This window comes from Tachypleus tridentatus, unplaced genomic scaffold (assembly GCF_004210375.1).
Source record: "Tachypleus tridentatus isolate NWPU-2018 unplaced genomic scaffold, ASM421037v1 Hic_cluster_2, whole genome shotgun sequence".
NCBI lineage: Eukaryota > Metazoa > Arthropoda > Merostomata > Xiphosura > Limulidae > Tachypleus > Tachypleus tridentatus.
The window spans coordinates 30,702,044-30,726,668 of record NW_027467782.1 but is presented as its reverse complement, the minus strand read 5'-3'; the positions used below and the strand labels follow the sequence as shown (position 1 = coordinate 30,726,668).

Here is a 24,625-nt window from a genome sequence, read left to right as displayed (position 1 = left end):
ATCTCAAATCAAGCAGTTAGAGTTACCTACAAAGATGGTGCTAGTAAGATACTAGAGAAGAATGATTGTCACTGTTGCCAGAAATCACATAAAATAATTCATGATTAAACAGTACTTGAATGACAGTCAGTTCAAATTAACAAACGGATCAATCACAACTTATCAGTAGGTGAACACTATGTTTGGCAACAAAAACATGACAGTGAAATGAAACACTGGGAGCAGAAGTGAGAATTACTCTAGTATCAAATGACCAGATAGTGGCAAAAGTACATATATGTGTGCTGACTGATGGGACAGTGAGAAAGTTTCCTATAGTAACAATAAAGGGGAACTCCATACTATGTGGGAGACCTTGAGACAACACATAAGAAAGCACCCATTTATGACATGGTAATCAGCAATATACCTGACAACAGAAATTTGAAAAAACCAGACAGAAAGGAGGCTGATGAAGTATCTGCAGTCACCACAAGAATTCAAAAAAATAAAAGCAAGCAAAACATCAACCCTCTGAAAATCTCAAAAAGTGACATTGTGTATGTATGTCTATGGGAATTGAAGGAAGCACAGAAGAAAGACCCTTCAATGATGAAACTTTGAAACAATGTCTAAGAGACAATTGAGCACAAAAATGAGGAAAAAAAGGATATACAGAACAGAGAATCAGAAGGAAGTGCTGTATCAGATCTATCAAAGCACTTCTACCAGAAGTTAAACAGATCATTGTACCAACAAAGCACTAGACTCAAGTAATGAAGAAGTTGGCCAACAAGTAACTTGTGAAATGACACCAAGGAATAAAGAAGATGGCATACAAAATAAAGGGACTCTACCTAGAATGAATGTAGCCATAGAGCCATGAGATGAAATGTCTCTTATAGGAGTGCTATCCAACACAGTTGCCATGGACTTGATTGGACAACTAACACCTAAGAAGTCGAAGGATTAACATTTCAGTAAGAAGGTTTCTGTTCCTTAAAGACACAACAAACTCATCTGAAGGTTAGTAATTTTCACACACACAAAAAAATATGAAAATCTGAGACCACTGGGTGTAGATGACATGTACAAAAGTGTCAACATCAATGAAGAAATTAATGACAAATTGAAGAAAGAAGTAGCAGTGTGCATCTGTCTCCACAGACAGATAAAGCCAGACAGACTGTGACTATGACCAAGAACTCAGTCAAAGTGAAGCCCTACCAAATGTTCTACATAATAAAAGCCTGATTAAGCTAAAAGTTAAAGTAATGTTAGAAGCTGGAATAACTGGGCCTTTGAATTAAGTTTACTGTTCACTGGTGGTAATCATGAAGACCATGAATGTCTCACAACCATCTGTACAGATTTCCAGAAAATAAACTTTATGACAGAATTTGGCTCCAAACCTATGGGCAACCCAGATGCTATTGCAGTGAAAATAAATGGGCCCAAGTTCGTCACTAAGGTCAATCTCAGAAAAGTGTATTGGCAAAGTTTAAAGAGCCTTTTTGACACCTGATGAATGGTACCAATTCAAGAAAGATGCCATCTGGATTAATCAATTCAGCAGCAGCATTCAACTTCTTGATGAGAAAAATGTTGCAAAAAAAACCACCAACATTGTGTATGATGTAACCATCTGAAGAAACTCAGGGATCTGTTCAGAAAGACACTGAGCAGTGAGATCTGTGACTCAAGAAGTGTTTGGCCACCATACTGACATTTGGAACTTCTTCAACAGTCTGTATGGAAGGAGTTCATCATCCAAATGAATCATCAACCACTTGCAAAGATCCAGAAGTATAAAACTGACTGTGCAATAATCATGAGTTAGGTATTGTACCCCAAGAACTTCTGGTCCCACACTGAATCCAACAAGAGGACTGCAAATGTTGGTGCAAGACTGTATGAGTAGATTTTTTGGATGAACTGGAAACAGTCTTTGTATATAGTACAAAAAATAATTGTAAACACGTTTCTTAAAGAGAAGCTTATTGTTATATCCACACAAGTGTTTAAGTTTAATGTAAGTGTTATTACTTAAGTAGTATAAGAGAGAGTGTTCAATTTAGTTATTTTTAGTAGCAGTAGTTTATAATTACTTTTCTGTGTATGAATCACAGACTGTGATTTATACTTGCTGTACTATTGCATTATTTTATTAGAAACTTCTAAATTTTTCTCATTGTTTTGATTGAATATTATTTTATCACAATAACTCATAATGTGAAGAATGTTTAAGACCTCTGTGAGGTTATAAATGTGTGTCAAAAATGTAGTTTGGGTTAGTTTGATTGAACAGATAGATCTAGCCTGTGTGATTGTGAGTTTAGCCATAAAAAGCATATATTGGTGATTTCTAACTTGAAATTATCACAAACTATATTGTAACAACATAGAAGACAAGAATTAATTTGTTTTGTGAATTGGATTCTAAAGTAACTGGACCAAGCTATGTGGATTTTGATGAAAAGAAGACAAGTATTTAATGCTCTAGATACAACTGTGCTAGCAAATAATGAAAAAAACATTTGTTTATACATTTTAATTGTTTTAATACATTATTACCTGAAACAAGAGAACTGTATGCTGTTTGTTTGTTATTGAAATTTGTTGCCAAGTCCCAGACACCAACTACAAAGAATCCAGCCCATATATATACAATAAACTAAAACACCCTGACAACAAACAAGGTAAACAGATGCAAATCTCTATGTCACCTGTTCCAAATAAATAGCTAGATTTAAAATAAAAGCCATAACTAGGATAAACAAATGCACATACTTATTTTAATCTGTTTCAAATAAATAGCTAAATTTAAACTAAGAACTATTACTATGATACAGATACACATACTTATTTTCATCCCTTTCAAATAAATGACTAGATTTCAACTATATACAACAACTACAATAAGTAGATGTACATAGTTCTTTAAAGGGAGCCATTTTCTTTTCCCATGATGTAGATTTAGTTTGAATATTCATACAGTGTAGATAATATATATACATACATACAATAACAATTACAAAATATGATACTTTTGTTGATATTATATTTTCTTGACTAATAAGTAATAGCAAAAAAAAGACGATTTGTTTTAAAATTACAAAATAGTTTTCCACTACAGTTTATGGAATCAATGAAATGGACAATCTTAGCTCAACTTTTACTATGTAAGAGAACTCATAATTTTTCAAACTGTGTGACTTAAAAAGGACATGAACTCAAGTGTTCTTGTTTTAATATATATTATTTATTATTTGAATGTTTACTCACACAATAATATTCCAAACATAACTCATAAACAACTTGATATATCTTATATATGAGTTCTGATCAAAAAAGATTTCTTCTGTTACAGGTGCCAGTACAGAGGCAGTAAGCTTTACTGAGGTGTGTACAAAGTACAAATAGTGATCTACCTCACGGATAAACCACTTATCCAGACCTTATACCCGTGTTCAAAGACAGAAGCATCTCTTGCTTCTGTTGAAATATAAATGGACAGAAAATAAAAGCAACATGTTTGCATCAAATTTTTTATGAAAAATGGTACAGTAGGAACAGAAATCATTGAAATGTTAAGAACTGCTTTTAATTATGATTGCTTAAGTAAAACTGTTGTTTATCAGTGGATAAAACACTTCCAAGATGTCGCCCATTCTGGGCAATCACCAACATCATCCACTGATGAAATGGTTGCTAAGATGAAAGAAAATAGTCAAAGTCATCAAAGATTAACTATTCATGAAATTGCTGACAAACTGAACATTTCCTTTGCATTATGTCATGTGATTTTAGCTGAAAAACTCTGCATGTGTCAAGTGTCTGCAAAATTTTTTCCAAGGCTGTTGATGGATGACCAAAAGTTTCACCATCAACAAGTGTGTGAGGATCTGAAAAGAAGGCTAGAAATTGATCCAAATTTCATCAACATCATTATTACTGGTGATTGAGTCATGGGTACACAGTTATGACCCTGAAACGAAATTTCAGTCACCCCAGTGGAAATCTCCATCATCACCACTTCCAAAAAAACATGACAGTCTTGATCAAATGTAAAGACAATGTTGATCGTGTTTTTTGATGTTCAAGGTATTGTTCATCATGAATGCGTGCCTAATGGCCAGACAGTTAACCAAGCATTTTATAAAAAGGTCCTAATTTGCTTGAGGGAAGAAATTAGAAGAAACTGCTGCGAGCTGTGGAAAATGATTATTGGTTTCTCTGTCACGACAATGCACCTTCACATAGTGCTGTATCTGTTCAAGAACGTTTGGCAGAAAGAAACATTCCTGTGATACCACACCCCTGTAATCTCCCAATCTTGCCACATGTGATTTTGTTCTGTTCCCAAAATCAAAATTAAGTTGAAAGGAAGGTGATTTGATGACATTCCAACCATCCACAATTGTGTGAAAGCAGAACTTAGTCACACAAAAGTTGAAGGCTTTCGAAAATGGCAGGAACATCAGGACAAGTGTGTATTAGCTGGAGGGATTACTTTGAACGGGATATAATATAATACTGATGTATGTACATTGTTCTGTGCAATAAAAGTGAAGTCTTAGAACTTTTGACCATACATCATATATTGCAAATAGTGGTCTCTGTTCAATCATTTGCCTGTCTCCAGTTTGAAAAGTTGCACAAAGAAACAAAACTCAACATTTACTTTTGAAATTACAGAAGAACAGACATGGATAATGTTGATGCCAAATTTTATTTCACAAACAGGATATTCTACATTAAATGTTAGAAAGTAATCATACTGTCATTCAAATTTCAAAATGTAACATAACTTAAAGAATAAAAATGTACATTTACCATATGTTATTGCTGAGCACCACTTAGGATGACTAAAATGCTCAACAATTACTTTTGCAGTGTGTGGTACAAATATGTTAGAGGCTTGACACTGAGTGAAACCAAGAGTGCAACACAATAAACATTTTCTTAAAGTCTACAATATAATTTAAATTGAAAGATCCAATGGGTCATTTAGGTTGGGGCTAGAAGGGGCTCAGCCCTAGGGCTTATGGTCTTAATGGAGGCCCATTGTAGGACCCTCAAAGATTATTAGCCACTAAGCACATACAACCTTTAATCCACCACTGGAAAGATCAACATAAACGTTCCTATTATTTGAGATAAGTATGTTTGTTTGTTGTAAATAAGCTAACTTTAAAATTTACTTTCTTAATTAGTAATTTTTACAATTACTAATTAAGAAACAAGGGCACTTGGCAAAAAAGTGTCATCCATAAGTTACTACATATTAAACTTGTTATATAAATGACTATATATTAGTTATTAAAAGTTTCTCATACCTTTTCTTTAACAGAAAGAAGAATTTTTCCAACTGCAACTCCCCAGTTATCAGAAGAAATCTGCTAAAAATTTGATAAATAAAAAATGGAGTTACAAAACTGTACTAAGGTACAGGTAACATGGAACAATTAGCAGGCAAAATATACACATTCTTAGAATGAACTTCATTTATTACCTTTTAACTGAAACTATATTGACTATTAAAATACACATAGCTGCACCAATTATTAATCTTTTGTATTTTCTCCCTTGTTTATAATGCCTTAAAGTGTTCTGCAGAATCAAGCAATTTTCACTTTTCAAAGTTAAATGTAAAATAATAAAAATAAACTTTTCTAGAAAGTTCATCATTGAACCACTGTCCTTTTTAGTTGGGAAATTACAGCTCCACAATGATTTACAGATACCAATCAAGAAAGAGACTACCTAAATGGCACCTAAAGATACAGTTATGGTTGGACCTATGTTAAAGAGTCACCATTAAGATAACTGATCACCAACTTGTTTCATAGTTCCTCATGTTAAATAAACATCTGGTACCACTGGAATCTGTGGTAATTAACCTGAACAGAAAATAGAGAGAGAAGACAAAGAGGGAATCAGAAAAATTTTGTCAGCAGTTATTTAAAATGTAAGCAGTGATCTGTCATCGCACTCACAAATGGTCCCTATATTAAACAGAGAGACGACTGGGTACTTACTGTCTTGCAAAACAACACATTCTTCTTGTGAAACTTAAAGTCTTATACAAGAAGTTCAAGAACAGAGATGGAAGCCACACAACAAGCTGTTTTCTAGATTATGGAAAACAATGAACTGCAAATAGAAAGTTCCATGACATAATATCTGATAACAATTTCCAGGCAGTACTGTATAAAGTTAAAATTTTCCAACACCATAAATGTACTTGCAATAAAAACTTAGATCCTCTCACATAACAATTTTTTTTTCAGGTCATACTGCCCTCCACATGCACAATTTGTTACTCTCCACTAGCCTTGAGACTCACACCTCAATTAACATTTCCACATGCTATTGATGAACTGTAGTATAAAAATGAGCATGAGACAACTTTCCACCAATAGGGGTGTGATGTACTATCCTAGCACAGCTGGCATAATCTATAATAATTATTCAATTATCACTTTAAATTACTCAATTAAAGATGTACTGGAAGTAAACAAGAAGGGTGGGAAGTGTGACAGAGGTAAGTACCTATACGAAATACATTTTCAACATTGGAAAACCTTAACATTCAATACAATATCTCACCTACCCTCACATTAGAGCTTAAATCCCACACTAAAACAGTGGAGAAACCAAAACAAAAGCAACTTAGGTGAACTCCCTTCAGAAAGTGCCTGAAGAAAACAATGGAGCACAATACCCTATACTACAAAAGCATAGGAACACACATGCAGGGTATAGTCTTCACCTGTAGTGAAGATACGTGTCACCAAGAAAACAAGTCCAGTATGGAAAATGGATATGCTTGATGGTGTAGTAGCTAGGTGCAATAGAAAGTACATGGTAGGTTAACTCTAGTCCAAAACCAGGTAGTATTGAATACATGTCTTCTAGTCTACAGAAGGAGAAGGGTCCCAAAAATCTTTACTTCAATGGCAGGAAGCAGAAAGGAAAAGCAACATTTTTCTGGCAACTTAGATACGGCAAATGTTTGAAGACCCAGTACACAACTAAGAAAAGGCTACCTGAGAACTTAACACCTGGGAAATGGTAAAAAAAAAGGGAATGCAAACATGGTGGGTCAACTCCAGTCATAAACCATGTAGTGTCAGGAATTTTTGTCTGGTCCATGGTAGGTGTAGGGTCCCTATCATTCATACATGGGAGGCCGTATGCTGACTGGTTATATGTGACTCAAACACAAGACTGCATGAGAACTGATATTCAAGTGATAGTAAAATGTGGGAAAAAGTTAGCCAGGAGTAAAATGCATGAGGCAGACTTGTTTAACAGAAAACCATACAATATTGGGAATTTTTCATCCATTGCTCAGTAGTAAAAGGATACACACTATATGCACTAGCAGAGCACCACCACCCTACTCTCTACTGATTGAAAGTTGTCATGCACTTGACGAAGCCTTCATGGTCCACCACTCCAGCAGTTAGAAACTGGTAAGTTGCAAGAACTTCCATACTGCACTGAAAGGGAGATATACCATGTAGAATACAGAGAAATGAAACACTTTACAATATTTTAGTAAAACTACACAGGCAGATGAAAACATATGAGAACAAAATAGGGGTGGGGTTAAAGGACTTAAGTAACAAGGGCATTATGCTCCTAACAAATGGTAGCAACAAATCAACCAAATATGAAAGGATAATGCTGAAGAAGATAAACACACAACTGTTGAAAAGATAAGTAAAAGAGCATGCACCAAAACACCATTGTAAGATTGAAGATTTCTACAGAAATAAGGTGAATGAAACAAACTTGAGGAAACTAAATTGTACAAAAGAATAAAAAAGGTTTAGGTAGTTTCAAGCCAGCATTGGTACATGATTAGGATGCAGGTAATAATAAAAAAACTGACAAAATTCCTTCCATCTCAAACAAGAAACATAAGTGGAGATATGTCATGTACAAAAGAAAGGCAGAGGCTTCATGAACTTGTCCACCACTTGCTGTACAAAAGCTGTCACATCTGCCAACAGACAAACCCAATGCTTATAAACTGCCCAGTCATGAAATGATGATTGTATACTTCAGAATGGAGGAAGTCAGCTGTGCTAGAAAAGTGTGTTACTCTCTTACTGTTGGAGGGTTGTTGCATACTTATTTGCATGGAAACATAAATCTGGACAGAAGTCTCAAGGCTAGTGATAAGCAAAATTTATACAAAGAGAGTGTAACGCAACTCTAGGAAAGCAATTATGTTAGTATAGGAAAGGTATCATATCAGTAATTCAGTATTTTCCCATATGGATGACAGAAATAAAGAAACTGTATAGTAAGACCATCCTCTGTCACTGTGTGCCATACCACATAGGGGTAAAAGTAAATGAGACAGTTAACAAGCTCTGCCATATCCACTCAATTCTAATGAAAGAATATGGCTCCACGTGCAATAATATGGCAAAAGTGACAACCATAGAAAGTATTCCTCACAACATTCAGAAGAAAGGAAACTGTATGATACAGCAGTAAAACTAAAATACGAGCTTGTCAACAGGACAGTAAATAAACAGAAGTCGATTGGTAAAGTAAGTAAAGGATTCCTCCTCTACTTGCTGCCAGACAGCCAGCTCTACAAGAAGGGTCATTAAACCTCCTGGTATTATTAGCAAGTGCTATTCTAAACAAATTTCTAATAAAAAAACAAACAAGATTCACTGTTATTTATATTACAGTACTACATCTCTAGTGAAAAGACTTTCAGTGAAACCACGAATTTCCAGTGAAGTGGCAGTAATGAGTTTTTCAATGTGTTGTATAAAACATTATTAATTGAAACTTTAATCAATAAAAGTTTGAATATAAAAATGACAAACTTTAATCTTACTACTTGTAAAACAATGTTTTATTCATTTCTGTAAATTGTACAAATTATAGTTTATTTTATCATGATGCAATTTTATTATACATGTTGCAGGCACAATAGTTTTTTTTTTTTTTTTCCATAATAAGAGATAAATAAACACTCACTGTTTTAACAAATCAAACTGATATGTCTCTTGGGACAGTTTCTTTAGATAAATGAGGACTTACAATGCTCTTCTGTATCAGAAGAACAATTAAACTAGTACAGAACTATGAATAAAGAAGACATTTATGTACAGAAGTGTGAATAACAGAAGACATTTATGTGCAGAAGTATGAATAAAGAAGACATTTATGTGCAGAAGTATGAATAAAGAAGACATTTATGTATGTGCAGAAGTATGAATAAAGAAGACATTTATGTGCAGAAGTATAAATAAAGAAGACATTTATGTGCAGAAGTATGAATAAAGAAGACATTTATGTGCAGAAGTATGAATAAAGAAGACATTTATGTACAGAAGTATAAATAAAGAAGACATTTATGTACAGAAGTATAAATAAAGAAGACATTTATGCACAGAAGTATAAATAAAGAAGACATTTATGCTCAAACAGTTGTGCCAATGAATGTAGCTAACAAATCATCCTCATTAGAGTCTCATTAGATTGACTGTGGATTTTCTTTGGCAGAAGAGAACCTGTCAAGTTAGTGAATTAAAATTAGGTCACTATATCATAATCATGGAACAAAATTTATCTAAAGTAAATCAGAAAAAACCAAAATATACAAAGATGTTAAGAGAATAAAAGCCTTAGCAAATGTTTCCCTGATGCTAGAGATTCTACACCAGCCTTAGAATGTTGGCTTTCTATTATTTACACATAATGTGGTATTAACCATCACAGATAACTACTGGCAATTTCTGAAACAAGAGGATGTGATCTATGTGGGCATGGTCACTAATTGGGTCTGATTTACAAATTTACAATTTCTGGGATGTGTAACAAATGAGATCGAAGACTATGAAAAGTTATGCTTTGTGTGAGTGATTACAACATTATAAGAAATTATGTTAACTTTCATAGCTCTTGATGCAATGGAAAATGAGTTAGAGAAGAGGGTATTACCTACTGAGCAAATGTCAATTCTCACACTATGATGCTTGTTCTGAAAAGATAAACCGATCGCCAAAAGTATTACTTACTTGGCATGACACAAGATCTTAGTGTCTCACAATCAAAATTTAATTAATTTGTTATAACAATTAGAATAGCATAAACATCTCAGCTAATAATGCATATTATAACAGTATACAAGTTTTAAGTTCTTAATTCTAAAGGCAATATTTAAAAAAACAGGATTTGTCAAAAGAGACTTCATAAGCTGTAGCTAAAATTAGCATGTAAGCATATTTCTTTGATGGAATTAAAACATTTCCATCATCTTTAAGTCCATCACCAATAATCCTCTTTAGATTACTTGTACCTACATCGCCAAAGCTCCCAATGTTCTGTAAGGCAACAACAGAAATAAACTGTAAAACATTGCTTCACTGCTTTAGCAAAAATCAGTTTGTTTATTTTTAGAGCCAGTTTTCATGTGTAACTACCACAACTAAGCATTGCATAAAAGTACTGCAACTTGAATGGCTTCAACAATAATGTTAATTAATTATTTCTTTCTATTGGCATTATCAAGATCTGAAATCAACTGTACCCCATTTTGCTTTTATACTTTACTAGAGTTTTGAATGCTGACAAAGTATGTCCATCCACAGCAAACAGGTAAGCTGTTTAAGAAGTTTTCAATATGCCTCTTTAGCTTGTACACCCAGAGTTAAGTTATCTGAGGATGAAGAGAGATGCTGGAAGCAAAAGATCATCATCAGTAATACCAGTGTTGTCATGAAGACTTCTCATCATCTTTGGACAACTTTTTAAAACATTAAAAGCACAAGTGTATAATTGTATAAATTTTATGTTGGATACAATGTAATAGAATAGATTAATAAAAATAGCATAGCTTGAATTAATAAAATAAATGGATAGTATATCTGTGTAAAAGAAAATCATAGTGATTGAGAAAACAGAAATTCACCAAAAATAACTAGGTTATAGACTTACCAGTTTATAAAAAAAAACAACAAAAATCAATTAGTGTGTGTGTGTGTGTATGTTTTCTTATAGCAAAGCCACATCTGGCTATCTGCTGAGTCTACCGAGGGGAATTGAACCCCTGATTTTAGCATTGTAAATCTATAAACTTACTGCTGTACCAACTGGGAACAAATCAATTAGTAGATAATACTATACACAGGATAAAATTTAATTATGTTTAAGTTAGTACTCAGTAAATAAAGACCACAAAATCAGTTCTCTAATTACCTTAGTATATGCTAATTTGAATTACTAACAAATAACCAAATTTAAAAGTTCACAGATAACTCAAAAATCAGATAAAAACACATATATTAAACACATCATGACACACAAAAATCGATGTTTAGGTGTCTTTTTAAATAACGTATAATATGAAAATTTAAATATTAACATACAGTTTGATACCAAACTTAAGAAGATAAAGTTATAAAATAGTAGTTCAATAAAATTTTGAATGTAAGTTGACAAGTGCAATGATGTGGCCTTTGACCCATGACCCATCTGGAAAGGGTTAACAGTTACATACATAAAGAAATATTTACTTTTACATACCAGTTGCTTCATGACCTAGAATCAAATCATGAAGTGTGGGGTCTTCTTGACGAGATGCTGCTACTCCTGCCACTCCATCTGGTTCATCAAGGAGGATGTACAGTTTCTAAGACAAAAAAATAGATGCATACTGATCACAACTGAAAAAAGTAGTAATAAAAAACAATGCATTCATCCTATATATATATAAAAACATTTTTTGCATTTGAATACTGAATATTCTTAGATTCCTTATTCTTATAAAGAGTGATTCTGAAGTTCATTAACAGGTAAGGAGAGGCACAGGATCAGAAATAAGGTACACTGAGTCTGCCCTGTGACAGTACCATTGAAATAATGGGAAATTTTGTTGATATGAACCAAATAACCAAATTATCAGGAGAAAAGGTGTAGACAATAAAAAATAAAAACATTTTAACATGAGTACTCTGAAAATATTCTTTGAGAGCTATAATTTTATGTATATGTGCATGTAAAGTTGTACTACAGAAGATGTAAGTCTGACAGTAGCAAAAGTTATAGCACAAATCTGAGTTTGAGGTACAAGCCCAGAATTTTATTATACAATTAGCTCATTGAAAGATTGTAAGTATTAAACTTTACACAGTTTGGTTTCTATTCATCTCATGAATATAACACACACTGCAGATTCACACTTAAAATCTGTTTCAATGCAAAATTACCAATATCTATTGTTTTCCTTAAACTATTATTTTGTCATTTGAAATCAAACAGAATATTCTGGCATGTGATGTAATCTTAGTAGTATTAATATTTTATTATACAAAATTACAAGAGATATCATTTCAAAATTATTTATGCAAGAAAGCCAACTGTCGTGATGATTCTTGGTTTTCTTGATTGATAATTATTTAGCCTTGACAAACAAAGGAGCTAAAAGCTTCTGGAAACTCTTCAGGAAGTCATAAACAGACTTATAGTTGGGATCATTATGTGGGTCCACAAGAGAAATAACAACTTTGTCAATTCATGCATTAGCAAAAGCAAATCACAAAAAACGAAAAATACATTGTCTTTACATGTAAAACATTTATTATAGATTAAGGAAAGTTGGTGTATTCATTCTATGCATGAGCTTATGAATATACAGAACCACAACAGTCATCATGAGGTCTTAGTAATGGGTCACATCTCAATAACTGAGAATAATTCTATTCTGTTAACAACAGAACCAAAACAGCCATCTTGAGGTCCTAGTAGCAGATTACATCTCAACAACTAAGAATCGTTTTTATTCTGTCAAGAACAAAACCCATAGGACCTCCATTAGGTCACCAATAATTACAAACCATGTCTTATTATGTAAAGAATAGAATCACAAAAATTTCTGTCAGGTCCAAGAAAAACAGGTCACCTTGCAAAATGTGTAATTATGGGTTTTATTTGTCAATAACAAAATCTTAACAACCTCCATCAAGTCAAAAGAAAATTGGTCACAGCACAATAATTTGGAATTTTATCTATTATTTTAACGATAAAGTTCTAAACAGAAGTTGATATCAGTTACAAAACAGATGTTGAAAGCAGCAAAGTTTGAATGAACTATAATAGTACAGATTGTACATGTAAACAACTTCAGATCTTTGAAGCTTATCAGAAAAACAATAAAAACCACTAAAGATGAATCCCAAAATACTGATGTTGCAATAATTTGACTCTACAATGAACTGAAGCATTTCATGGAGTATGTTGATATATATATAGAGCTAAAGGAGATGTGGCACAGAAACTGAAAAATTGCAAATGAATTCAACATTGAAACTCTGCCATCATTTATTAGCTGAATTTCTACTTTCAAGGGCAAGTTGGCAACACATTTTGGTGGTTTCCACAAGATCATTTTATTATTAAACTGCAACTTACTTTGCTTGTTTTGAGAAATCGAATATTTTGTAAATTCTGGTTTTATTTATACCATAACAATCATCACATTTGCTTCCTTTCAGGATGAAAGCTCCAACACATCATTCTATAGTTTCTCCACTTTAAACCAAAATCTGCAAAATTGTCAGCTTATCAGTTTTTCAAATGAGACTGCTGACATATCTTGTTTCTGTTAAATGCAGTCAAAGTTTTCATCAGTGAACCAAGTTGAAGACACAATATACAATACAAGTACATAAGCCACATACAAAGATGAATTTCTCTTCATTATCAATGTAGTTCTAAAGTTTACAGGTTACATATTTTTAGAAGTTACATACAAATATCAATGAATAAGGTGTAACAGATAGTTTATACATGCTACTTCATTTTATATATGAAGGATAGCTTTTGCTAGAGACAGATCAGGAAAAAATTATGATAACTAGCAGTCATTTAGCCCTTTTGCTACAGACTCAGTATAATATACAAGTTCATCTACACATTTGCACACATTAAGTATTTGTACTATAACTTTTGATACAGCACATGTACCTTCACAAAATCTGGTAGACATTAGTACAGATACAAGTATTTTTTTTACAAAAATCAGATGTTTCATGAACTATTTTTATAAAAGATCTGTTTGTGAAAATTGAGTCTGTTTCATTACTAGTATGAGTGCAAAGTGATTTCATGTTATGAGTTAAAAACTGTTCTTCATCCCAAAAATCTCAAATATTATTTGCATAATCTCTAAAACTTCCTAAATATATTTCAGATGTTTGATTTCAGCAAAACTTTATACATTATGTTATTTTCTACACTCCAGCTGTGGGGTCTGTCACTTAACTAGCTTTGTAACTATCATTAAAAAATTAGGAAATAAATAATTTTATTTTTTTAGTGCTATGATGATGACATATTGTAACATATACAAATGTTTAGTTTAAGTAGACTAAGTCTCATAATGCTATATGTTACATATATATTTATTATGTTACTGACCTTCCAGTCATGCCTAGCTAGCATTGTGCAACTTGCATTGATCTGGTGCTCTCATATTACATATCCAGTAACATAAAACTGACCTTTAGTCTTTTCTGTCTTGGCTGTGTTTTAGTGGACTAGTATTTTGTAATATACAGACACATTTAAATTATTATACATTATATATATGTATATACATTATGACTATTTAGAAATAAATTATTAAACTTTTCTTAAAATATAGAAAAAAAATGGGAAAAGCAAACAATTATCTCTTCTCTCTACGATCTCTGTACTTGGTTGTTGCTGGACATAAGTTGCTAAGCCTTTTGAAATTTCACAAGTGGAGGATATCAAACAATTTTTTTTTAGGTTTTATACATACAGTTGAATAACCAAAAAATCATAAGTAACTACACTGATACCATAGAATTCCACTTAGTAACTAGATTTATATCAATTTTAAAATATATGAAACTATGAGCAGACTAAAGACACAACCAACTCCTTGAAAACTTAGATTGAAAGAACACTAGCTTTTTCGAAGATTAAAATAGCTAAAAACCACTTTAGGAACATCTTAAGCTACTGATTGGTTATTCACATGTCATATACTGTAGTAAGAGTATATAATGGACTGTTTCAAAAATTGGAAAGAGTTGAATAGGGCCCACTGTGTTAAAGACCTCATACCTTTTTATTTTATATTCTAGCTTGTCAAAGTTAGTAATCTGAGTTCTAATTTGTATGAAACTGTGAACTTAGTATTTTGACACCACAAACATCTAATTTTAAACTGTGCAGCATTAAACATAACATGTGACTCACTAAAATCAATATTTATGTTCTTTTAATACTTATTTTTAAACTAAGAAATTAACTCATACATAACATTAAATAGTAAAATTATAATCTACAATTTGATTCCAAACTTACTGACATAAATTCATAAAATATTTGTTCAATACAATCTTGAATGCAAGTCAACAAACACAACAAGATGGCCTTTGATCCATGACCCATTGTAAAAGGATTAAACATTGTTAAGTCCTTAATACTGCATGAAAGTTAGACCACACAGTACTGAATATAATGCACCAGATTAAGTCACAGTATAACTATACACTTGCTACATGGATGAAAAGGTCCTGTCACAAACTACAGCTCTTGAAAGAACATGATGACTTGCTTGTACATCTCTTGAATGTTAAAGACCTAAGTGACATACATAGGTTTGTGTACACACTACCATTTAAAATATTCAATTGCTCTTCATTAAACTATAAGTCAAACTCAGGGTTTAGATGGTAATGTATCAAAAATGGAAACTAATGCTTTCTTAAACTAAAATGCACTTCCAATAATACTTACCTATGCAGACATTACAGCTATTTCATGATTTCTAAGGATTCCATATTTTGCCCATCTAAGCACTGAAAATACTAACTTCAGTCTTTTATACCCAACTTAAATACCTTAGACAAGTTCTAACTAGCAAACTGCTCCACAAACTTTAATGTGCCTTCTAACTAGGTACTGTATATAACCATCTCATCCTGACAACACAGTCACTTTTTCTGAGAAATACATTTGGTTTTAGTGGGAAGGTAGAACAGGAGAGTGTCAGTGAAGGTAAGTATTATCGAAAATACATGTTCAGTTAACTTTCGAAATATACCATCTACTGACACTAGAATCCCATGTTAAGAAGGTGGAGGGGCTGGTGCAGGCATGATCCATACAGAAAGTGTCTTCATAGAACAGGAGTATACCAAGAAAAGAATAGTACAAGAGTGGGAGAACTGAACTACCTCCAGAACAGATATGCTCTTCACCTGAAACTTAATTTTTATATCCAAGGTGGAACAGAATACGAGTAATCATTCGTATAGGTTAGCCTCAACCAGGTAGCCAAGGTTGGATTTAGGCAGTCATGAAACCTGTATCTCATGTTAGTGGTTAGGGTTATTGGACCACAATGTTTTGTGTGTGTATATAAATATATATGACTGGATCTCAACCTGTAGCCAAAGAATGATGCTTTACACAATGAGAAAGTAACAACAACTAAGTGGACAAACCTTCTCCTCTACCTAAAGGAATCTAAAAGGCAACACAACAGTTTTAGAAATACAGGCTAGACTAATAATGAAATTAATTTTTCTTAAAGAACACTGTAGAAAATTTGTTACCCAAAAGTTATTACCACCACTAGCTTCTACAGATGAAAGTCTTGTAGTAAATTCAATTATTTTACATGAGAAAATATTCTGGTAACTCTGCTTCAAATTTTGAAATTATTACCCTAATAAATCATTACTTATTTCCTAGCAAAGTGACATTTTTATGTTGTAAAAAACATAAATAAGGCTGTTAATCAATGACTAGAACAGGCATTTTAATTGTTTTATAATATTTACAGTCTTTAATTTCTCAAAGAAAAAGAACATAAAATACCAGTAACTTAAGCTCATGATTAATTAATGAGTATTCCAACTACCTTTCCCTTTATTTGCAGGCTTGGAGTTATTCTGGTTACTAGATCTCAACATCACAAAATACTGATGACACCAAACCGTTAAACAATCCAATATTGAAAACACAGTCTGGGCACTCAAGTGGCAAAGGTCAGTCTTCTCATGAAACTTCAATTTGCTCTGTTCAGCTTGGTCAACATGGCTTAGAACAGCCATAATCTCTCTGTAGATCTATAGACCCAAATACATAAAAAAAGTTTTGCTTTTCTTTTTATAATAACACATATTAATTCTAAATTTTAGTGAGATTAAAATCTACCTTGATTATCAACGTTAAAAAAATTATTTCACATTCCATTTTGCTTTTAAAAATTCTACTACTAAAATATGCAGCAAAATATTTCATAGATTCTTGTAATTTATAACATCTATGATAACGCAAAAACTGCTGTGAACACATTATTCAGCTCACATTTTCAGTTCATTTTGGTATAAATCAGTCATCTTTACACCTCCACAATTCTGGGGATTTCATCTTAATATGTAGGACAACCACCATGAACAACAAAGGCAGTACAGCACTGATGCTGTATACTCGAAATCAGAATGTTCATTAAGTTCTAAGGCATCAGTAATCACTCCATTAAAAACAAATACCTTCAGGGCATTTTCAGTATTCTGAATTATTTCATAGGATGTGATGAAGCTCACAAGAGTATCTCATGCATGAACAATGGATATGAAGACTGGTGACACACTTCACTCAATCCCCTCTTTTTTGAAGACGATGTACTGATTACTTCTACACAGTTAGAATGAAAATCATAATTCATTATGTGACAGAACACAGGATAATAGAATTTAAGGCATTAGTAGTCCAATCAGAAGATCGTAAAACAAAGTCTTCCAATGTTCATTACTGTCAACACCAACTTGAATCACCATCATATGTACAATGTCTCCATATGAATATGGTATTTAACCTGACTCTCAGATACTCATCAAATAAGCACATAGCTGTTATGTGGTAGCAGGGTGAGACATAGCTCACTTGTAAAATTACTATTCTTATATTGTTGGTCCACTTGGTATGTTCTTGGCACAATAAGAAGCAAGTCATTTCCTGCTATATGTGAGCATAATGCACCTTAGTAGGTGTGTGAAATACAAGCTATCCTCGTATAGTCTCTATTTTAGCAGTCTGTATACTTACAGTGCCAAAGTAAAAAACTACAGACATTTGACACAGTCTAAGAGCAAGTTTAACCAACCAAACAGAGCTTTAGACACCTGACTCAACCTAGATGCAGTTTTTTTAAACCTATCTGCCTGTGCATCATTTACTATTGCAGTAACACTGTAGTCTTACACTGCACAGCATTCAAAAAACAAACAATGTTGTCTTATATAATTATATAAATCAAAATCACTGTTCAACTGGTATTTTTAATGCTATAACATTTGGTGTAACATGCAAAAGTGGATTATAGTTTATTTTAACATTCATGTTTTTCATATTACATTATATTTGTTGAAAGCTATGACAAGACTTCAGTGCACATAAGCTAAGTAAACATGTACGGTAAATAAAAACAAATTATTCTAATAATTCAAACTATTTCTTCTTGAATGTTACTGTTAAGTTTATAGCACTCATAAGATACACATAAATAATTTAATATCTATTAAAAAAAAACATTATTAGATATAAATTCATGCTGTCCAAGAATACTCTTAGCAAAAATATTGTTAATTAGACTGACAAAAGTAACGTTGATCTCAATTTCAAAGATCTGACCATAGGTCACTCATACATTTTTTGACAGTTTTATCTTTGTTTCTGGCAGTGACAGTTGTAACTGGCAAAATAAACTGTCAAAAGAAATAATGTTACTTTCAATCAAGTTGAAATTGACTAGATATGTAAGATGGAACTAGGATTTGTAATCAACAATAAGAAAGAAAGAAAATTTTTTGATAAAAGGAAGTACTTTTAATATTATTTTGAAAATAGTTTCTCACAATAGAATTCACATCCTGAAAAACGACTGAAAGACTAAAGTTAAGTAAAATGTCCCAAAAGTCAGAATACCTTTGGCTGACTGATAGATAATTAACCAATTCAGAATCTTTTCTATTTACTGTAAACATCAAAGCAGATGTACTGGTACTGGTATTTTCTTTCTGTTCCCTGCTTTCTTACCCCTTAAAACATTTTATTACCAGATCTAAACAAAATTAATGATTGGCCAATCTGATAAGAGAAGATGCAGAAGTCTGTCAAATGGCTATCAATGCTAAGCTCTGTCTTTAAAATCTCACAGCCTATCAGTTGTATTACATTCTTTACTTCTGAAAAAAGAAAATGTCATATAAAGAATTATGTACATTTACTTCTATACTTTATATTATTTCTTAAAACAAACATCTTCCTTTTCTTCATTGCTTGCATCTTGTAAAACATTAACCATGATGTGAGGAAGAAGAAAAACTGCTGTCTTCACATCGTTTTTGACAATCATGAAGCATGACTGAAAAACTCTAGCTGTATTCTCTCGCTTTATCTGAGAAATTAAATACACAAAACCATATAAATTTTATAAAACTAAGGGCATTTAAAAACATGCTAATGAGCATGGAAAAGTTAGTTTTAAATTGAAATGATTTTGGTTGTTTTTCTCTATGGCATAATCTGTTCTCAAAAAGCAGTTTTATAAAAAACTATTCTGCATTATTTCTTTTCTTTCCATTAAAAACAGAAAATTAACATATACAAAGACAAAATGAGAGAATTTTAAGTGTAATGTGGTGATTATAATCTAGTACTTGTCTTTGATACTACAGTAGTCTACCCCCCCAAAAGAAATTCTAAAAGTGTATACCACCTTTATGTTCTAAACATATTTGTAGAGTAAGTTTCAATAATGTGCTCCTAATGGGCTAAAACTGTGACAAATGTTACAGAACTGTGTGCACGTTACTTAATAGTTGAAATTAACATTCTCCTGAATTAGAAAAGGAAATGAAACTCAGACTTACAAGAACTGTGTGAACAGATATGTTTAGCTGAACTGTGAGGTGCCTCTGTTTCAGTAATACTTTTATCTACACAGTCTGATCTCTAGTTCAAATTTTGTCATGGTTTTAATTAATATAATAATCACCTATAACAATAATATTGATTAGCAACCTAATTATCTCATTTCTTTTATCACAGAAAAGTGCTTCTTACCTTCTGAGAAGACAAGATGCCCAATTACAGGCCCAATCTTTAAAAGTGCTTCCTAGTTTGCTCCCATATATTGGGCATGGAAAGGAAGTCCTCTTGTTACTAGACATAATGTACCTATCAAATAATAACAGAAAACCTGATGAACTTTTTTTTTTAACTTTTATTAAAAAAGCAGAACAACTTCAATATTCAAATAACTTTTCAGTTTATGTAAAATATTAAAAAAAATTGAGTTTTTAATGTTTAAACTATGCTAAAATACTGTTGAATTGTAATGTTTTATAACACAGTAAAGATAAAAGAAAAACATAACACAATGAACAATGTTAGAAAAAAAATTGATAAGAAAGAAAATAACTGAAAATTACTGTCTAAATTTCATTATAATAAAAAATAAAATACATACCTAGAGTGCTGCAAAGGTACCAAAATTTCTTGAACCTCTTCTGAAAACCTGTTCCAAAGACTACCACTTGGTCTCACAATTTGTGACAACTCTCCACTTTGACAAGTATATATCTGTAAGGTTTCCTGCAGTGCATAAGATGCACAGTCCTACAAAAAAGAAAAATGTGTACTTTACATAAGAAAACAGTCATAAACACAGCATGAAAAACTTCAGTTCCAGAAAGAAAGAAAAACGTTAGGAAGTGGAGAAATAAAAATAACAATAAATACACACAATACCATATATGATACCTTATATCTTTCACAGTAAACGTGTGACTGTGTTTACTGTGAAAGATATAAGGTATCATGTGCAACTGTGTTTACTGTGAAAGATACAAGGTATTATGTGTGACTGTGTTTAATGTGAAAGATATAACGTATTATGCAAGACTGTGTTTAGTGTGAAAGATATAGAAGAAAGATATAAAGTATAACGTTGTGACTGTGTTCACTGTGAAAGATATAAGGTATTATGTGCAACTGTGTTTACTGTGAAAGATATAAGGTATTATGTGTGACTGTGTTTAATGTGAAAGATATAAGGTATCACGTGTGACTGTGCTTACTGTGAAAGATATAAGGTATCGTGTGTGACTGTGTTTACTGTGAAAGATATAAGGTATCGCGTGTGACTGTGTTTACTGTGAAAGATATAAGGTATTATGTGTGACTGTGTTTACTGTGAAAGATATAAGGTATCACGTGTGACTGTGTTTAGTGTGAAAGATATAAGGTATTATGCAAGACTGTGTTTAGTGTGAAAGATATAGAAGAAAGATATAAAGTATCACGTTGTGACTGTGTTCACCGTGAAAGATATAAGGTATCATGTGCAACTGTGTTTACTGTGAAAGATATAAGGTATTATGTGTGACTGTGTTTAATGTGAAAGATATAAGGTATCACGTGTGACTGTGCTTACTGTGAAAGATAAGGTATCGTGTGTGACTGTGTTTACTGTGAAAGATATAAGGTATTATGTGTGACTGTGTTTAATGTGAAAGATATAAGGTATCATGTGACTGTGTTTACTGTAAAAGACCTAAAGTATTAACAGGAATATGAGAGGATAATGGATGATGATTTCCTTGATAAACAAATCCCAATTCAAGGGGAGTGGAAGACTTGTAGTATGCATCAAGAAAAGTTCACATACAAAGGGCAACACTAAATAAGAACAGTTAATCTTGTGAGAGATGGCAAGTACATTGAAAATACATTTTCAGTATAGGGAAAATTAAGACTTCTGATATGGTAATTATCTACTCTCACAATATTAGCTAGAATCTTACATTGATAACAAGGAGGGACCAGTGTGAGGATATGACAAAGAATATTTTAAAATTATCTGAAGGATATCTTGGAAATGAAAGAATCGGATCTGAAGATCATAGAAAGGGAAGTGGACCATTTCTGAGCCAGGGATACTCTTCATCCGATTATGGAACGTGTGAAATATAAGGGAAAAAAATGAGAGGAGTACATCAGAGTGAGAGAGAATGTGGCAAGAAAGTGGTCATAACCAATACTGTAACTCAATCTCAAAATAGGAAAGGCAGGTAAACAAAAGATACACACCCAGGTGTACAGCAGCTTGGATGCAATGGACTACACATAGTAAATCAACTACTTTCAAAACATGCCCATGGGATACCAACATCCATGTGAGTGTAGAATAAAGAGCATACCCTCTTTACCTCAATCCCATGAAATGGGGAATTGAAACCCACTCTAATTCCTGGGTATGACACTAGGATTAGATCTGAGCTATTGAATTGGTACCAACAGAATGTCTGTTGCATGTAATCAACTCCCATAACTGTGAAATGGGCCAGGACCATCCATAGACAATATCATACCCCTAATATTAAGATGAGAAAACAAGAAACAAGAGATAGCCAATGACAGAACCAGAACAATTTCACAAATCATTGCTGTGACCCACAGCCAAGATGGAGAAAATTGAGTTAGGAAGATAGTTAACTTGAAATATGTGTGAGAACTTAAGTAAATGAGTTCACTCTAAATTCAAAACCTTCTTATAGTGTAACAACATTTAGTTGAGAGTAGGATGACAGTTTCCAATAAAGGGATGAATTACATCTTGATGTCTCATTCTGTTGTCAATGGTTATCATAAAGAGAAGAATATCACATCATCTACACCCATAAAATACCACCACCCTATTCTGTAATTGATTGGTTATTGTGAGTAACTCATTCAGCTGGGTGCCTACAGGGTCAACCACCTCAGCAATTTGGAACTGGAGTTGTAAGGATGCCCATACTCCACTTGAAGCAAGGAAGGTGACAATGTGGTGGTGAAATCCAAAGCAGTATCACCACATAACCACAAAATCTTATTTTGAAAAATCAGACCATACTGAGTTATTAATTCTAGGAATGATTGGGATGGACAACAAACCCCTTCTGTTTTCCCATTCAGTCCAAGGGTGATACAGTCTGGGATGGGCTTGGTTATGAAACACAAAATATCATGAAAATCATGAACCTATATGTGATTTTGTGGAACACCCCATCTCAATGGTGAATGTGTGAAGCCATGGAAGATAAATTGAACACATCATGGAAGTACAGTGTGGATTTAAAGTTTAAAAAAATCCTGGTGTCTGACCACAGAACAGGATCAAAATAATGATGAATGAAAAGAAGACCTGTGAAAAGAAAAGAAAAGTATAAATAGAAACTTAACAGTCAGTCACACAGAATTATGAAGAATGGCTACAGGTGGAAGATAAAACCCCAAACAAAGAGGAAACTGCAATATAATGGAAGAGTTAGAATGGATGACAATGGCAAGCAAGGGAAAAGTGAAATTGTCAGATCTGATAGGAGTATACCTAGAACAAATTCCAGGAGAAATAGACCAACTGAAACAAAAGATGGACCTAACTGGCAAAAAAAGTAGGTAAAAGATCATGAACAGAGGAGGATTGCCAGAGGATAAAGAAAACGTATCCTGGTAGGAAGCAGTATGTCAACAAAGAGCTCTCACTGAGCACAGAAGCCTACACGGATAAAGTCAAGGGGAAAGATGGAAAATGGAAGAAAAGGAGGAATCACCATCTCGAAGAAAAAGAAAAAGCTCTTCCAAACCTAAGCACTGTCAAATGAGAAGTGATAGTTCAGTAGAGGATCTTTTGATAGTTTATTTATTCTATTTACCTGATGACGATTTAAAACTTTCTCCATTTACAGTGTGTTTCAGTGGCGAGTTATGATTGTCACAATCTGTATTTTGTTCAAAGCATATATACAATCCAAAATGGTATGCAGCATTTGAAATATATAAAAGCACATTCTGCTGTCATTCGTACGTCCAGGATTTGGTAACACACCTTAAAATGTGGCTTATGTTTTGTTGCACTGAACTTCTTCACCCATTTGTATCCATATTTTGAAGACCACAGGAGATTCAAAACATGTTTGTCCATATTTCAGAACATCATGTTACAAACCATTTGTTGGGTAAGAAAGCAACTGGGTAATGTAAACTAAATGTCATATCTCACTGAATATCTAGTGATTACTGTGATCAACAAATTGTTTTGAGATTTCTGAAAAAATTTAATATCTCATGTATAGTGAAAGAAATAAATGGCAAGGTTCATAGATAATTAAGATTATATTTTAAACTAATTTTTTAAAAAATAAATGATTAAGTTTTAACAAATCAAAAACTTAAATTTAAGTAAAGTGAAAATAAAGTATTTTTCAAATCTGTGCAACTTTTGTATAGGTAGTCTAATTATTCTAACCATTTCTCATAAGTATGTCAATGTGAAATAAAACCAATAACACAGAGTCAAAAGACACACTTCAGTATAAAATAACCACTCACTTGTATTCTGGTGTCTTCAGCTGCTAGGAAAGACCTAACTAGCTCTTGAACCAAATCATAAGCAAAGTTTTCATCTTCTACACTTAAATAAAAAAATGAAGACTTTTGGTTCTCATTTAATCTCCTCATTTCTAATCTAAAAACAAAACAAAAGAAGATAAACATTTATTTAAGTTTCAACTCAAAC

At 32.6% G+C, this 24,625-nt stretch overlaps 3 protein-coding genes and 1 pseudogene across 9 annotated transcripts in view; 1 reads left to right on the top strand and 3 right to left on the bottom strand.

Moving 5' to 3' along the window:
- The window catches only part of LOC143242831 (serine/threonine-protein kinase ATR-like), a 97,831-nt gene extending 92,444 nt beyond the window's left edge, over nt 1–5,387 (bottom strand). For 5 of the 6 annotated variants that reach the window (XM_076486392.1, XM_076486388.1, XM_076486390.1 and 2 more), the window contains exon 1: nt 5,319–5,387. The gene's annotated coding sequence lies outside the window, so the exon portion shown is untranslated. Of the gene's footprint in view, nt 1–2,553; nt 2,620–5,318 lie in introns of all 6 variants that reach the window. The other variant, XM_076486389.1, reaches the window with a different exon arrangement.
- Nucleotides 3,531–4,293, top strand: LOC143242257 (protein GVQW3-like; annotated as a pseudogene).
- Nucleotides 5,388–9,497: 4,110 nt separating the features above from the next.
- On the bottom strand, nt 9,498–20,023 carry LOC143242830 (serine/threonine-protein kinase ATR-like). 2 transcript variants are annotated; one of them, XM_076486381.1, is made up of 4 exons: nt 19,322–20,023; nt 16,919–17,126; nt 11,545–11,650; nt 9,498–9,530 (listed from the first exon to the last, which is right to left on the bottom strand). In XM_076486381.1, exons 1-3 carry the CDS (start codon nt 19,415–19,417, stop codon nt 11,631–11,633), a joined length of 324 nt encoding a protein of 107 aa, XP_076342496.1. In that variant the 5' UTR covers nt 19,418–20,023; the 3' UTR covers nt 9,498–9,530; nt 11,545–11,630. The 2 variants fall into 2 exon arrangements, with proteins under 2 accessions (XP_076342496.1, XP_076342495.1); XM_076486380.1 differs by lacking the exon at nt 9,498–9,530 and adding an exon at nt 10,038–10,697.
- The window catches only part of LOC143242256 (serine/threonine-protein kinase ATR-like), a 20,370-nt gene continuing 15,200 nt past the window's right edge, over nt 19,456–24,625 (bottom strand). Inside the window, exons 3-6 of the mRNA XM_076485627.1 lie at nt 24,439–24,574; nt 20,534–20,682; nt 20,128–20,241; nt 19,456–19,459 (exon numbers count right to left, since the gene is read on the bottom strand). Coding sequence (XP_076341742.1) covers nt 19,456–19,459; nt 20,128–20,241; nt 20,534–20,682; nt 24,439–24,574 — 403 coding nt within the window. The remainder of the gene's footprint in view (nt 19,460–20,127; nt 20,242–20,533; nt 20,683–24,438; nt 24,575–24,625) is intronic.